Raw genomic sequence first — 17,260 nt, 5'->3', positions numbered from 1 at the left:
GGATATCCTCCCATGTTATGAAGTCTTTTAAGTTACCTTTGGCAGTCACTAATAAGATTGACTCTTTGATCACGCGGTTTTGGTGGGCCAAATAAGGAGTTCGTAGTACACATTGGGTGAAAAGAGAAAATATCAAGCGACCAAAAGGAATGAGGGGGATAGGCATCCGGTCAGCTTCTGTAATGAATGATGCCTTACTTTTCAAGCAGGTTCAGAGGATGCATGTTCATCCTCAATTGCTGGTAGCTCGAGTCTTCAATGATCGGCAACCATGTTTTTTATGCCCTGACAATGCTATTAGTGGCTTCTCGGGTACGATCTCTTGGGCTAGACGAAGTTTGGTTAATGTTATGCTTAAAGTTAGGCAGGCTTTGCTTGGAAGGTAGGATTAGAACGCAACTTGCTTGCTTGTTGTACTAAATGGGTCAATTCGAAGATTCCAGTTGTGCGTTCGAACCAGAACTTAGCGGCAAGTATGTCTTGGAAAGTCAGTGACCTCATTAATCAGCATACTAGGACTTGGGATGCTGCAATTGTTCGTCAGCGTTTTGAGTGGGAAAGTGCCCAGGAAATCTTGAAGTTGGAGCTACCGCCTAAAGAGGAGGCAGATTTCTTGTATTGGCCTGCTACTACTACAAGTATTTATACGGTAAAAACAAGATATACTTTCCTTACTGACTTTTCAGAACCACCCTATCGGAAGGAAAGCTTTGAATTTTTCAAACTTATTTGGCGCTTTCAAATCCCCCCTAAGTGGCGTATTTTCTTGTGGAATTTGGGCCACAATGGTATACGTGATGGCTAACCTTGAGGCCCGAGGTATGGATTTAGATACTATGTGTCAACTTTGTGATAGTGGTGAACAGGAAGATGCTATGCATTTGTTTCTGTTCTGTTTTTTGGCTAAGTATGCATGGGAAACAACTAGTGCAACTTTTGTCTACAATTACTCTGCATTTGTTTCTGTTCAGGAATAGGTGCAGAAGCTTATACTGCTTTTTTATAGTCAGGAAGGTGTCCATAGTACGGGTATTAAACACTTTGTTGCTACTCTGTGGGCTCTATGGGTAACTAGAACCAACAGGTCTTTCAGGGAACACCTAGGTCTACGCAAGCTTACAAGTTAAATCTGGAGGAGGCATGGAAGAGCCTCCAGGACTACCTTAAGCCTGACCTCCGCTCTTTAGGAGTCCTTAAGCCAAGCCTACAGGCTAGGCTTGGCTATGAGAAGACTACTGTGGGGAATTCTATGGGCCACTTAGATTGTACCATTGCCATTGATGGGTCTTGGCATAAGGATACGGGCCAGTATGACATTGGATGGACAGCTACCTTCACAAACACTGACGAGATGAAGGTCGGAGGGAGTTTTGGGATTACTGACTCAGCACTTATGGTAGAAGCGATAACTTGTGTTTCGGCACTAAAGTGGGCTCTTAGTCATAGCTGTATGAATGTTTTGGTTTACACGGATTCTGAGGTCCTAGTTGCTCTTCTTCAGCGGCCAACCAATACCAATGTGACCCTGCATTGGACATTACAAGAGATTCGTCAACTTGGATCTCATTTTCAACTCTGTAATGTCCTCCAGGTAGATCGGGACAAGGTTCAGCAAGCACACCTGATTGCTAATGATTGTCGTATTAATCTAGTTAATTTTGCTGTTTCAGTTTAATTTTGTTTTGTATGTATTCTGCTTTTGTAAAAAAAAAAAAAAAAAAAAAAAATTATTATTATTGTTGTATTGCGTAAACTATATTTAAATCGCATTTTTCAATCTTCACTACGCTTTCTACTTTTCTGCTCCGTTGCTAGTAAAACATGTATTGTAAATGTGCGACAATTATCACAACACCCCATCCATAATTCCTCCCATGAAATAAACAAGTGTTGCTATATCTCTTGTAGATCCGCAATTGGTGATGTTTGTTACGACGTCAACAGCAAAAGTAAGCAATAGGTAACGAATTAACCTTAAGATGACAGCAACATAATTAACTTACCAATAATTAATGAATTCAACATTTTAATGTACATTATCTATTTAACGTTGCACCAAGCCACCAAACACTCAAATATAGTAGCAATTAGAGATAATCTACACTCACTAATCGCTACTTTGGTAATAGTTAACGGAGGTAGGATTAAACATTAGAAGGTTAATCATTGAACTATGTCACATTACTTGTATGTTTCTTTTATTGCAACAAAAATAGATAAATGACATGTTATAAATTAATTGATGTAGAATTGAATAATGAACAACTATTGTTATTTACAAGTAATAGTTCGAAGCATCACCTGGACCCAACAATTAGTTAACTTTTTATTCCCTTCATATATTTTAGTTGCTCCACTACTCCGGACATAAAGTTTTGGAAGCAATATTAGAAAATATGAAGTACTTCCTGTGATTTTTTTTTTTTTTTTTTTTTTTTTTTTCATACCTGCCAATGCATCATTTTAATTGCTAATTTCTTTAATTACCAATATGTAAAAATTATAAACATTTGATATTAATGTATATAAATCGAGAAGAATCTAACACGATTCCATGACTATATTTTTTTTCTTAGATATAAATCATCAATGCTAGTCAAAGTGAAACAAATGAATAGAATATAAGTCAAACTGTTACAAGTATTAAAAAACGGAGAAAATATTATTTTATATTGACAGTGGAATTGGTTAAAGAATAATAAAAACTCTACAAAAAACAAAAAATTTTATTAGCGGAGAGGAAGGAGAACATGAAAAACTTTTAAAAAAATGATAATAGGGGACCACTAGTGGAGAGGAAAATAATTAAATATTATTAAAAGTTTCCGAAAAAGAAAATGAATTAATTAAAATAAAATACGACTACAAAAGAAAAGTGGAGCAACTAAAATAAAATACGAAGGGAGAATTTTATTTTATTTTATTTTATTTTTTTTTTTTTTTTAAAGGCATGAAGGGAGTAATTAGTTGCACATAAATCAACAAAAATTTAAGTAACATCATCTCATTAAATATTGATCTTTAATTACCACAAGTTGAAAATGGAAAGCAAGTTTATACTATTTTCGTAAACTTAAAAATCACAACTTCCATAAATCAGTAGATGAGATGTAACCATTTGAAGTGTACCTCTCCCCTTCTTCACCAACCTCCTTTCCATTTTCTTACAAGTTCATCATTCCTTAGTATATAAATTTCACCTTCATTCTTTTGGCATTTTACCTGAGCAAAAAAATGGCTAATCTAAGGTGTGTTTGCATGTTATATGGAATGTTTCTTGCCGTAGCACTAGCAAAAGCCCAAGCACCAGCAACATCACCAACAATTGCATCACCAGCACCACCATTACCTACTTCAAACCCGCCAACCACAGCAACTCCATTAGCAGCGTCCACTTCACCAGTGTCAAGCCCAACTGCCCCACCACCTCAAAGCTCACCACCTCCCACAGCTCCTCCAATTAGTCCATCAGTACAAACACCATCACTACCACCTGCACCAGTAACCCAGCCGCCGCCACCAGTACAACCACCAGCTCAACCACCAGCCCCTGTGTCACCTCCACCAGCAACATCTCCTGCTCCAGCAACTGTGCCACCTGCACCAACACCCACAAAGCCAGCTCCTGCACCAGCACCCACAAAGCCGGCTCCTGCACCAGCACCCACAAAGCCGGCTCCTGCACCAGCACCCACAAAGCCGGCTCCTGCACCAGCACCAGTGGCTATATCACCAAGCCTAGCACCAGTTAATAGTCCCTCAACAGCACCAGCACCAGCACCCTCTGAGGGGAAAAAGAAGAGGAAGCACAAGCATCACCATGCACCAGCTCCAGCCCCAATACCACCAAGCCCACCAGCACCTCCTACGGCAGTCACAGATACCTCAGAGGATATGTCACCGGCTCCTTCTCCAGATTTGGTAGAATCTCAATTTAGAAAAACCTTTTCTTTCTCACTTTTATTTTCCTTGCAGACAATGTATATCAACTTATTCTAACTAAATGATGTCATGGAAACAGAATGCAGGTATATCTATCTATCAGCAAGGATACACAAGGAGCAAGTGGATGACAGGACTCATAGCAGCTGCATTGCTTGTTATTTTGTAATCTCAACCTTGATTTACATAAGCAATTAATTCTTTTTTTTTATTCATTTTTTTGGCTTTTTGTTTTTTTGTTATGAGATGAGAGTTCAAGGAATTTTCAGTTAACGATGTAATTGAGTACTTGCACATAATTATTTCAAATACATACAAAAATATTCAATTCTGATCAAAGGAAATGTTTGATCCAATCAGAGTTCGTGAGGTTGGCCCTCTAGTAAAAAAACAATCCAAGCCAAAAGCATGTCCATCGAGTTTGTGGTCTAGCCATACATCACTTATCTTCTGATCTTTCCATATGAAAATCTTCTCAATGGTCAATGGACGTGAATATCTTGTCAGTATAAATAAAAAGACAGATCAAAGATCATAGGGAGTTGAAGTTACCTCCTAATTATGCATAATCTCAAGAATATGAACAAATCTGTAAACGTTGAACTATGTTTCAAAATTTAATTACTAATACAAAAACTAAGATTGTTTTTGTACGATTAAAAGAGACACACTCACCAAAAACAGATTATTTTCCTATTGATAGTAGTTTGAGAAGTACAAAAACGTCCAAGTAATCAAACAGGGGCATAAGTATTCAAAAAATTCATACTAATCTTCATCAGTATCATTCCGAAAGTCATATTCAACCACAAGACCCAGGTTGTCAATTAATTTGTGATGTTGGAGACACCCTGCGCACTGATGAAAATAGGACTAAATGATTACATTTGATGACATTTTGCAGAGAAAATATAAAGGAAGTTGGACATTCACAACTTATATTAAGAAACTTTATGAAACATGTGAAATCATGCAACCTACTAGGTGGATCAAAGTCCATATCATAACCAGATGATAATATATCTACGGAGTATATTATTTTAATTAGCCAACAAAATGCTACTTGAGAAATGGAGTATAATTGTTTACCAAACTATTAAATCAAACTTTCTGCTAAACCCCAATCTTGGCATTTAGCTGCTCATCAATAAAGAAAGGGCATCAAGGATGATAATACACAGCCAGCTTATACAATTTAATCAATTTGAGTGCAATGTGAACAATTCATCACATACCACACGCAAGAAAAACAAAGAATGACATGTAGCTTTCTACTGAGGACTATACCTTCAAATCCCATCTGTCAAGCAATCAGATTGAACAATACCACATCATAAAAGATAATTCTTACTTTTGCTTTCAGCATATTCAACAATGTAGAAGCTGATTAAAAAAATAATAAAAAAAAAATGGAAGCTTCCCAATTCCCATTACAATTGTTACTAGAGTACGGGTCACTAAAGTGCTACACACAAACTCAAAAAATAAAGGCACAACTGCTGCATATCCACAATGTCAATAAAATTTCCACAATGTCAATAAAATATGAAATATTTTTAAACATATTATGTTCACACACACATCCTCAACAAAATATACAGAATTCTCAGAAGACATTAGTTCAATAGTACCTGAACGAAAACAGTTCCTCGTTCATAGGCTAATCTATTAATCAGCCGTTTTGTTCTTTCACCACAAGCATCACAAGTAAATTGCACGAGCAAGCTTCTTCTAGGAAGCTGTATGTTAATATTTGATTCCTACAGAGGTACAGCAATATGATGACCTTAATAATATGAAGCATAAATATATCCAGTAATGGTTGTGATGAAACACCATTGTCATACTCATTCAATAAGAAACAAGAGGTCATGATGGTAAAACTTTCTGCATTTACGTTGCAATCGAATTTAATGTTCTATTTTTCCTTCTTGAACAATTCCATCTTATGGCCCAAAACGGATAGCTACAGTTGTGAAACGACCATCTTAAGGCCATTAAATACTGACAGATTTGAGCTTTTGGTATCACAATTTTCCATGTAAAACTGTGCACATTTTTATTGCATCATGCTACAGTAAAACTAACTTATCACTTGGATTCCTAACAAGAAAGTTCAAAACTTCTCCAGAGATGAAGTGCCATTATCACACCCGGATATCTTATCCTTAATCCCCGGGAGTTGCTAAAGCCTTAAATTAATGTTTCCAATATATTTCAACAGAAATAGTTTTGCATAAGATATGTTCTGCTCCTCTCTGACAAAGGAGAATGACACCATATGGATGGTAGTCAAATTACGAAAACATAATATCTAGGAAAGGCTTCCGTTTCATACAGTAGATGCTATAACTAACATTTATTATGTTATGCAAAGAGATTTTGTAAAGGCTTAGAAATTAGAATTGTCCTTAATTTGTTTTATCACTTGAACAGTTGGACTTGTGCTTCAAATGGGAAAGGTAGTACCTAACTAGTGCATCAAGTGAGAAGTATAAAAGATCGTTGTACCAAGCACAATACTACAATAGTAATTGAATAGGATTGTTGTAGCTAATATTTTGGTACATTTAGCTATAAAGAACAATTGTGCATTACTAAACAATCGAACTAGTTGTTTGGTTTAGCTCATCCAGATGTATTAAGTGCCAACAAGTTGACAAGTCTCATTTTAGGTAGTTCTCAATTCTCATTAATATCTTCCATAGCTATTATATGATGGTACACCGGGGTGCACAATGCTACTTTCCAGTTTCCACCATCAAATTCAAATGTGTCAACTAACTCCAAACTATTTCTTTAGTGCAAACCATGAATAAATGGGGAAATAAATCGTTGCGAATGAGAACTATTTGTTTCATGATACTAAACACCATAGCGTTCATTTTCATTCGCAACGATTCGACTAGTCCCAGACTCCCAGTTGCACCACCGCGCTAGAAACTAAGACTATTGATGTTACATAAGATAAAATTGAAAAACATTAAGAGCAACAAAATGATGTAGATACCTTAGAAGAAGAATCATGAATTATATCTGGGTTAATATCGGCATTACCACTGCAACAACAAGGTACCCAGTTGCGTTGCTTCTTGAATGAAATTGTAGTTTCATGGGAAATTCTTAACCTGCAACAAAATAAGAAGTTAAAAATCAAACACTCAAATTAATAATTGAATGAAAATCAAAGCTAGTATTGATGAATTAATTTGAAAATGGCAGACCTAGGGTTTGATTTGGGGGTGAAATTGGGAGGAGAGAAAGAGGGGCGTAAATTGGGTGGGTAATGGAGTGTGGATTTAGTTGGGTGGTAGGATGAGGAAGAAGAGAGGAGAGAGAAAATGGCGGGAAGAATAGTTGTTGTCATTGAGTTTTGAGAGAGAATTTCTCACAATCTGAATTATGGACTGAATTTCTCAAATATCAGGCATAGTTGTATTTGTTCTAAATTTGGAGGTAATTAGCTGAGCTTTTTAACGAGGGAAAGGTAAATTGGCTGAGCTTGCCAAAGGTTTATCTTCTCGATTCTCCGTATTTGTTTTTAGCTACAGTACCTCTATTTCCGGTGGTGGATTTAGGGACCAGGGGGTTCGGACCGTATGGTACACAGAAGTGCAACTGTACTTAGGGTGTTAATCGACAAGTCTCTGAGTGCTCAACTCGACTCGAAAACTTTTCCATGTGCTCAACTCGTGCTCGCCATCGCTAAGCTCATTAATACATTATTCGATTCGTGCTCATTAAAATTTCGAGTCAAGTCGATTAGGTCACAATATGCTCGTTAAGGTTTTGATCCTTCTAAAATTGTATGCCTTTTTTTGATTTTTTTTCCAACTTTGAATAAGTTTTCTTTTATTTATTTACTAGATGAAAGCCCGTGCGATGCACGGTTTTTTCATCTAATTTTTAATTATTTAATTTATTGTATTTAATAATTTCAGACAAAATTACAAAAGTTTAATTTAAATTTTATTTTACTGTAATTTCTTCAGTGAGCAGACGATTTGCTGCTCTTCTAGTTAGAGAAGGACTTAGACCTATCGGTAATAATACTGATATTTCATCTGTTACCTAAAATCTTTAATGTGAAAAGATAATTTTTTAAATAATTTAAATCCTAAATCATTATTCATTGTTTATGTTAACAAAAATAAAATTGATATAAATTAAATCTTTATGCATTGGAATTTTTTCATCATCTCCAATAATAACAAAAGACATCCATATAATAAGTATACAACATCAAATCATGTGCCATTTGTCTTAGCTTCTTCTTACAAGTTTTAAAATTAATTTGAAATAGTTGCATTAAATATATGTATAAAAGCCAAAAAATTAACTTGAATAGTTGCATCAAATCGATTACTTTACAAATTAATTTCAACCACATATGCTTGGCAATGCTCAACATAAAATTTCTTAGTAACTAAGCTAAGCTAGTCAACAATTAGCTAGCTTCCACATTGTTATATTTTGTCAACAATGTCGTGGAGAATATACATCCATTACATCTTTAATCAAAAGTAGTATGATATGAATTGCATCAATGAGATCAAGACCACTAATTGCAATTAAAATGCAGTCCATCCCTGTGTTTATTCATGCATGGAACTTTTATTAAATCAATATAATGACAAAAATCAAGGCATTGGATTGGAACGATTGAAATGTATTTAAAGAAGTAAACTTTTTCTTCAATTAATTTTGGATGAAAGTATTGAACAAAGCTGTTGTTAATTGAGGCATGAACGTAATCACCCTATAATTAAAAATAAGAAATTAAGTTATTTTAATAACTTGATTAAGCCACTTAAATTACAAATTTTATTTTTTTAAATAAAATTAATTAATAAAAAACTAAAGAGGTTTTATAAAAAAATATAATAAATGTAAATTAAACAATTTATAAAAAAAATAAAAAATAAAATACCTCCTCTTCCATTAGGACCATATCCAAACTTTTAAGCTATGTTGTTTATAGAAATTTAGCATGTCAAATAAGCGAGAAACTTGTACTTTGATTTTCCAATCATTTTTGCTCGAATTTAATTCTCTAATTAAATTAGATATGCATGTAAAAACAAAATTCAGTAAACAAAACATAAACAGATAATCGTTAAGTATCCAAAATAAATACAATGTAAGTACTAATTACAAATATAAATTTAAACATAAGATTTTAAAAATTACCCGGACATTAATGACCTAAAACTAACACAAAATTACCAACAAAAAATTCGCTTGATGGGGTTTTGTATTTATACAAATTTTGTTGGTGTCGTATGATGCGTTAGATGTGCATGTAAAAACAAAATTTAATAAATAAAACATAAACATATAATTGTTAAGTATCCCAAATTAACAAAATGTAAGTAATAATTACACTTACAAAGTTAAACATAGGATTAGAATCCACCATATTTCTCCACCATATCATAAATTAAGAAAATTAATATTTGAATCCACCATATTTCTCCACCAAGTTTAGTTACGTGGAGATAATTTTCACCATATCATAAATTAAAAAAAAAATATTTGAACCCACCATATTTTTCCACCAATTACAGTTACGTGGAGATAATTTTTGAATAGTAGGATATCTTTATAATTTGAACCCAATTAAATATCTTTTTGGAGATTTATCTTTTCCTATATTTTTTTTGGATTTCTTACACTCGTAGTATTGATTTAATGAATTTATCTAGATGGAAGCCCGTGCGATGCACGGTTTTTTCAACAAAGATTTTAAATATTTGATTTATTGTATTTAATAATTTCAGATAAAATTACAAAAGTTTAATATTTTTTTTACTATAATTTATAATGAATTTATTAAATATAAGTAAATTGTAAATATGATATTTTTTCCGTTATATGAAATCTTTAATGTGAAATGATAAATTTTTAATAATTTAACTCCTAAATCATTATTCATTGTTTTACCATATCTTTTATTTCGATAGAATCATCAACCTCATCCACAAGTCCACAACCAACCTACTATATCAATGGATAAATTGAACCGTGTTGAAATATAAAATCATATCTATGCATTGGAATTTTTTCATCATCTCCAAAAATAACCAAAGCCATCCATCCATATATTAAGTATACAACATCTAATCGTATGCCATTACATAAATAAATAATCGTTAAGTATCCTAAATAAATACAATGTAACTAATAATTACAAATATAAATTTAAACATAAGATTTTAAAAATTACCAGGACATTGATGACCTAAAACTAACACAAAATTACTAACACAAAATTCGCTTGATGGGGTATTGTATTGATACGAAATTTTATTTGTGTTGTATGTTGTGTTGGATCTGCATGTAAAAAAAAACATAAACATATAATCGTTTAGTATTCCAATTAAACACAATGTAAGCAATAATCACAAATATACATTTAAACATGGATTTTAAAAATTAAGCTAAGAATTACTCAGCCATTGATGACTAAAACTGACACAAAATTCGCTTGATTTGGTTTAGTATTGATACGAATTTTTTTTGGTGTTGTAGGATGCGTCAATTTATAGTATGCATCACAAATTTTAATTTATTTATTATTAAGGAATAAAATTTATTTCTTATGGTAAACACTACCAAGATTTATCTTTGATATATAAATCCTAAAGATGATTTTTTAAAAATAATTTTTAGTTTTTTAAATAAATTAAATCCTAATAAATCACTAATTCGTTGTTTTAACTACGTGGAAAAATTCTTAAATCTCAATCGTCACTTTTTCTTAGGTGGCGAGTGAATTTATTAATTCTAAAATAAAATACAAATCTAATTTTTAATTGGTCGAAATAATACCTTTGCTTATGTGGCGCGCCGAATGCTCTCGAAAAGTGCCTGCTTTATTTATAAATATTAGATTGTTAGAAATTTACCTATATTTTTTGAAAAACATCATTTTAATAATCCAAACTTTGCCCTATTTACTTTATATAATCTAGACCAGATCAAGTATGCCTCGGCCCAGCCTGGCCCGATTTTGGGAAGAATTTTTTCTGGCCCGAATTAATTTTTCTTTGGACGGGTTTGGGAATGCGTTTTTATGCATATTTAGTAGATTTTTTAGGTCCGGCCCGAAAATGGCTCGAAAAGCCCACACGACCCGATCATTTTGGGCGGGTTTGGGCACAAAAATTCCGGCCCGAGAAGTGGGCATAATTTTTTAGCTTTGGCCTCGCCCGAACCCGGCCCGACCCGCCCATTGATCACCTCTAATATAATCCCAACTTTCACTTGCATTTTCTTTCTTTATCCGGAATAAACCAATCTTTGCCTCATCCACCCAAAATAATCTCACCTTTAGATTTTTTTTTAATAATCTAACCTTTATATCTCTTCCATTATTTACCGTAAAAAAAAAAAAAAAAAAAAAAACCACCAGCCACCACGCTAGTGGCCACCCCATTCTCCAACCGAGCATCCCCGCCCCAGAACCACCCACTTCGATCCCAACCCAATATTTTTGACCTCCCTTCCCCCACACCGGATACCTTTCCCTCACCCACTTTATTTGCAATTTTCGGCACATGGAGGAAAGAGAAAGTGAGGGGTTTTGGATAACGCTGGTTTGGGGGTGGTGGATTCGGAGACAGAGGTTTGATTATGGGTTGTTTCGGGGGTGAGGGGAAGGGAAGGGGGCGGTTTCGGGGGTAGAGTGAGGGAGGGAGGTTGTTTTTGGTAGTGGGGCAGGGGAGGGGGTGGTTTTTTGGGTGGGGTTGGTAAGGGGGAAACTACCGGCGCCCGGAAGTGGGGGCTATTTCCTTTTTTTAAATTTTTTTATTTAATTTTTTTGAACCAGTAAAACATGTGACATGTGGCAAAATGATTTTGTTTTTCCTTTTCTTTTCTAAATTTGATTTTTTAAATTTTTTATTTTATTTTTTGGACCAATCACACCTTGATAAGTGTCAAGTAACTTAGAATATTAGGTTGTTGACTTTTGTTGACCGGTTTGAGATTGAAGAAAGAAAACGTAGGTGAAAGTTGGGATTATTGCTGAATAATCGAACATTAGGATTAGATAAAGTAAATTGGGCAAAGTTGAAATTATTAAAGTATATTTTTCCTTTTTTTTATAATATAAATTAACTATTATTAAGTGTCAATTTTTTTTAATCATGGTAATATTGTTTTTTAAATTATATATTATTTAATTAATAAAATATATTATCGAGTTGTTCACGAGCCTATCTTAATTTGAGTCAGAGCTTGCTCAACTCGTGCACGTTAACGTCTTGAGAGTCGAGTTCGAGTTCCTTAACTCAATCAACACCCCTAGCTGTACTCCAAGTCTACCAAAAGAAAAAAAAAAAAAAAAAAAAAAAAGGAAAAAAAAAAACTCTGATAAAAAGACCTGTTATAATATATGACCGATCTCTTAGGTGTTATTATATACACAACCTTAGCGCCATCGTGACAATTAGGGTGTGTTCTATTCACCTGATTTTCACTTATCTGAACTTAATTGAACTTATCTGAACTTAACTTATCTGAACTTAACTTAACTTAACTTAATTTAACTTATCTGAACTTATTAAAATTTATTTTAGTTGTAATTTCAACTCGGGTAACCCTTATCAGAACTTATTTTTCCTGAACTGAACTTATTTGAACTTAACTGAACTTATTAGACCTGAAATAAGTGAAAATAAGGTAAACAGCACGGACCATTAATCAGCTTGCATGTTACTACGGAGTACTATTTTAATGTTACTAGCTTATGGCCCGTGCCATTCACGACAAATCTAATTTTTTAAGAAAATTAATTATATCCAACAAATAAAATTTGATTAAACATACACATCAAATATATAGAAATTATAATGTCATAATCTATATTAATAGGCAAAGCAAAAATTAAAAAAAAATGGATTTTTTACGCTGCCCAAACCCAAGAATTTATTTAGGCAGGGTTTGATTTGATCAAGTCTAGTGGTCATATTAGTAAATACTTATTTAAAAATGCCTTTTTAATAAACGTCAAAAATTAATCAAATAACATACTAAAATCTCCACTAAAACTATTAGCAAAGTGCACAACATACACACACACAGAGACACACACACATATATATCACCTTTATATTAATTACAAATAATATATCACCTTTTATATCTAAATAATCATTTCAATGGAAATAAATAGTATTTTGATCATTAAAGGCAAGAACAATCAATAATTGGGCAACACTAATATATATTATTACAATTTTTGTTTATGAACTGATGCTCTACAAATACGATATCATTATTCTTTGTTGTTATAAAAAAATGTGTTTGAAGCTATCCAATAATAATTGTAGTTTAATTATTTTTCTTTAATGTCTTAAAAGTTTAATTGTATATATATATACACACACATACACACACACACACACTCACAAAAGGAGATGTCAATTGTCACTACGTCTGGCGTGTCTTTTAGTATGCAGATTATTTATGAATGTCAAATGTAATAAATTTATCATCTCAATCAAGTGTCTTGGCAAAAGATAATATTTTTTTTTGGCATTTACTAAGATATTGATTTTTTTAATTACGTAATTTACAAAAAAATTGATTGATATTTTACCTTTCCCTAGAATTAGACATATGATATAATTGTCAAACACAACATTTATTTTATTGTTATACTATACTCTATAAATCCTTAATTTGTGATAATATATACGTAGTAGTAAAATTTCAAAAACAAAATTGTAATTAATTTGGATATATAGTTATATTGAAATTGAAATAAAATATTAGCTAGAGGTATTTGGAAAAAAATATTAAGTGATGTTTTAAAGTAATTTCTTTAACATTTATAATATGAATCAATGTATTATTACTTTTTTGGCAAAATTTAATAAAATTCCATTTAAAAGATAATTAAAAAGTAGTTGGAATAATTTATAGGTAAATGTGTATAGAAAAATTATGAACATCAAGTAAAAAGAATATATATTTGTCATAAAAATAATATAAAAGATATGGAAAGATATTATTATAAAATCAAATATTAACAAAAAAAAAAAAGGTTAAAAAGGGAAGGGGAGTTTTGGACGGAAAAAACAGCACTAGAATGTGATACGTGTCACTCTCAGTGTCTGTTTTACTATTAAGTTATTGATTGTGAAATAGGTTATTACAAAAACCGGTCTCTGAGGTACATTTATATGGTTGCAGGCTTGCAGCAGTACCTTGTTCTATCAAAGAGACCGATTTCCATAAATAACTGGCTCTTAAATATATCAATTTTAAGTCACTGACTTGTAGACCTTGTTGTTTGAGGATGCGTATATCGTAAACACAAAGACGTATATTGAACTTGATTAATATCTCATATTTTAGTTGGTAAAAAATTACTATGAATATTTGTTTTTCTTAAGTTTAATTGTCGTTGTCTGTTTCTTAAAGTATTCGGTTCAACAAAATACTTCATCTGTTTCAATTCATAATAATTGCAGCACTTTAGCTGACACATATGCCAATGCTTAACTTTAATTATTAATAATTTAATTATATATTATTATGAAATATATAATATTAAAGTAATGAAAACATACATAAAGACTAATCCCAAAATATTTTACATGGTTACATAATTTTTTTATATATTGGTAAAAAATATGTTAAAAGTAAGTATATAAATAGTGAAAAAAGTAAAAGTATTGCAATTATTGCGAAACAAACTTTTTGGATTATGTTACTTGATTTCATTATATGTGTTTGGAGACTCCGAACCCATAAGGAAAAATTCCTGAAACCGTCACTGGTAATTTTTATGTCTCACAAATAATACTCATTGGTTGCAAGTTTGCAACTACTCCCTCCTTTCCCAAAAAAAAAGAAGTTATGTTTGGTAGTTTTTCACAATTAAAGAAAAATAAGATAATGAAAAAAAATGATTAGGTATCACATATATCAAGTATTAAATTATTAAATTAACTTTGAAAATAGGAGTAGGTGAATATTTTTGTAAATATGAATAATTGTATTAAGAGTATGTCAAAATTTTGATAAATGGGGAAAGGTACATGGAAAATAGGTATGTATGAGAGAAATGTGTGAAAACAATAATTGAAATGTAACCATTAAAGGATAACATTTCGGCACTAGCTTTTGATTAGCTTTTAGTGGTTTGACTTATTCAAACCATTACTTAGTAAAAAATATTAGTGTTTGGCAATATAGTGGTGGGAGTAGAGTTTAGTGGTTGGAGTAGTTTTTGTGAAAAGTTAATGTTATTATCTTTTGTGAAAAGCTAGGTAGTTGTTGGAATTTTTCTTCAATATTTTTAAAATTTCATAGCTAATAGCTTGTCGACTACTAGTTTACCAAACACTCATACTTAATTTTTTACGGATTTTTCACCATATACCCTTAAGTATTTTTTTTATTCACCATATACCCATGAAATTTTTTAAATTCACCATATACCCACGAGTTTTACAAAAATGTCATCAAATGCCCTTAATGACTAACAACGGTTACCTCCGTTAGTCATTAGGGTTAACTATGCAACGTGGCAGAATCTGATTGGCTGTTTTTTTTTAAAAAAAACTTTTAAAAGATAATTAAAACTTGAATAAAATAATTATTAAAAAAAATAACTCATCACCCCTTTCTCCCACCAACCCAATCCCTGCACCGGGCTGCCGGAATCCTGCCTTCTCCCCCGTGCCAATAGCGGCGCCCACCCCTTCCGTCGCCAGCGAGCCCACCACCTTCCCTTTCCCTCACCCACGACACCCTACTCTCCTCCCTTAGCCTAGGCTACCCAGACCCTCAACTATCTCGCCATTTTCAACCTCCATTGAATACTTGGTTGATTCAATTAGTGAACCATTGACCATTCCCATGAATATCCTCCATTCGCTGCCAATATTCGAAGTGAAGAAACCCCATCAAATTGTTGGGTTTCGTAGCGTCCAACATTACGCGGAAGAGAAACCCGCCCAAGACCCACCCCAATAATTAAAGCAATAAAGCATGCATAAACATAATTAAACAATAATTAAGAAAAGGGATAAAGAAGTAATACCCTTGAAGCGTGCTTCGCTCGCAAACCGAGCTCTTACTTCGAAGCTATTAAGCCTCACAAGCGTGACAACCTCCAACGGCTCGTACCCACGACCCGACCCGAACGATCTTCGCCTCGAGGGTTAGTCGAGACTTGACCAAGTATAAAATTAGAGCTTTACGAACTTAAAGGTTTTCTCAATAATAGAGATGCCTTTTTGAGTTCCACTCAAGTTGTTTCCCAAATGCCCAATTATGGGGTATTTATAGGGAAATGCAACTTGTTCTTCCCATTCATGATCAATGTGGGATAGTTGCATTTTCACTAATTTATTTAATTCCAAAATAAATTATAAAGCAAATGCAAACACTAAGCAACAAGTGTCAAGAGGAGAGAATTGGTTAGGTGAGGACCAAAACCAATGGGGGGGACCATTGTCTTGCTCCCTAAGGGAAGCCTTGAGGCCTTGGTCCCCACCTCTCCAAAACCGGCACAAGGGCTGCTGGGTTGGCAGCCAGCTAGCACGCCAGCACACACACTAGCCAGCACAGCTAGCATGTACAGCGTGCATCTGCCAGCACGCATCAGCCAGCACTCCCAGCACGCATCAGCCAGCACTCCCAGCACTTGCGTGCTGCTAGCAAGCCATGCATGGTGTTGGGCGCTGGGTGTTGCCTGGCGAGATGCTGGCCCTGGGCATACGCATGCACAACCCTGTTAGCTGGTGCACAGTGCTGGCCCTAGGTACTCGCATATAACGCATAGCCAGCATGCGTGCTGCTAGCGAGCCACGCATGCTGGGCACTGCCATGCTAGGCACATGCACAAGCACGCTGCTGCTTGGTGCTGTGCTAGTGATGCACACGCACATGGCGATGGTGCCTAGTGTTGTGCTATGCGATGCACACGCACATGGCGATGGTGCCTAGTGCTGTGCTATGTGCTGCGATGGTGCGACGAGTAATGCTAAACCTTGCCTAGCGCCAACGCCTAGCATGCAAGCAAGGCCTAGCCTTGCGATGCTTAGGCGCATGGCTTGCTAGCACATACGCAAGGACCTAGCACGCCTAGCATACTAGGCTTGCGATGTATCCAGCCTAGCCTAGCACTCACATGGCTAGGCCAACGTGATGCTACGGCTATGCTCGTACTTGTTGCTTGTTAATTTTGCGGCGCTCGGTCTTGACGCCCTAGGCTCGATATCCGACGTCTGTGTTCGTAATACTCTAGTGACTCATCTAATCCTTCGGATTGATTCGTCTGTTTGGATCGGCAGTTCGT

At 34.1% G+C, this 17,260-nt stretch overlaps 2 protein-coding genes across 3 annotated transcripts; one reads left to right on the top strand and one right to left on the bottom strand.

The window, feature by feature from the left end:
- The first annotated feature begins 2,893 nt into the window (after window positions 1-2,893).
- On the top strand, window positions 2,894-4,270 carry LOC110685980 (lysine-rich arabinogalactan protein 19-like). The gene is made up of 2 exons (XM_021862541.1): window positions 2,894-3,921; window positions 4,022-4,270. Exons 1-2 carry the CDS (start codon window positions 3,235-3,237, stop codon window positions 4,109-4,111), a joined length of 777 nt encoding a protein of 258 aa, XP_021718233.1. The 5' UTR covers window positions 2,894-3,234; the 3' UTR covers window positions 4,112-4,270.
- An 86-nt stretch (window positions 4,271-4,356) lies between these two features.
- LOC110685981 (DNL-type zinc finger protein) lies at window positions 4,357-7,431 on the bottom strand. Of its 2 annotated transcripts, none has more exons than XM_021862543.1 (4): window positions 7,167-7,431; window positions 6,953-7,070; window positions 5,574-5,702; window positions 4,357-4,441 (listed from the first exon to the last, which is right to left on the bottom strand). In XM_021862543.1, exons 1-4 carry the CDS (start codon window positions 7,307-7,309, stop codon window positions 4,418-4,420), a joined length of 414 nt encoding a protein of 137 aa, XP_021718235.1. In that variant the 5' UTR covers window positions 7,310-7,431; the 3' UTR covers window positions 4,357-4,417. The 2 variants fall into 2 exon arrangements, with proteins under 2 accessions (XP_021718235.1, XP_021718234.1); XM_021862542.1 differs by lacking the exon at window positions 4,357-4,441 and adding an exon at window positions 4,523-4,800 and having other exon boundaries at window positions 7,167-7,430.
- Between the last annotated feature and the right edge of the window lie 9,829 nt (window positions 7,432-17,260).

Source organism: Chenopodium quinoa, unplaced genomic scaffold (genome assembly GCF_001683475.1).
Source record: "Chenopodium quinoa cultivar QQ74 unplaced genomic scaffold, ASM168347v1, whole genome shotgun sequence".
NCBI lineage: Eukaryota > Viridiplantae > Streptophyta > Magnoliopsida > Caryophyllales > Amaranthaceae > Chenopodium > Chenopodium quinoa.
The sequence above is the reverse complement of the archived record's forward strand: the minus strand, read 5'-3'. Positions and strand labels throughout refer to the sequence as shown.

Bases quoted from the DNA above. Each gene is read 5' to 3' on its own strand.
- LOC110685981 (XM_021862542.1), bottom strand. From the start codon at position 7,309: ATGACAACAACTATTCTTCCCGCCATTTTCTCTCTCCTCTCTTCTTCC. The intron at 5,703-6,952 runs GTATCTACATCA...GTACCTCTGTAG, and splicing joins TTCATGATTCTTCTTCTAAG to GAATCAAATATTAACATACA. The intron at 4,801-5,573 runs GTACTATTGAAC...TATTTTCATCAG, and splicing joins GAGGAACTGTTTTCGTTCAG to TGCGCAGGGTGTCTCCAACA.
- LOC110685980 (XM_021862541.1), top strand. From the start codon at position 3,235: ATGGCTAATCTAAGGTGTGTTTGCATGTTATATGGAATGTTTCTTGCC. The intron at 3,922-4,021 runs GTAGAATCTCAA...TCATGGAAACAG, and splicing joins CGGCTCCTTCTCCAGATTTG to AATGCAGGTATATCTATCTA.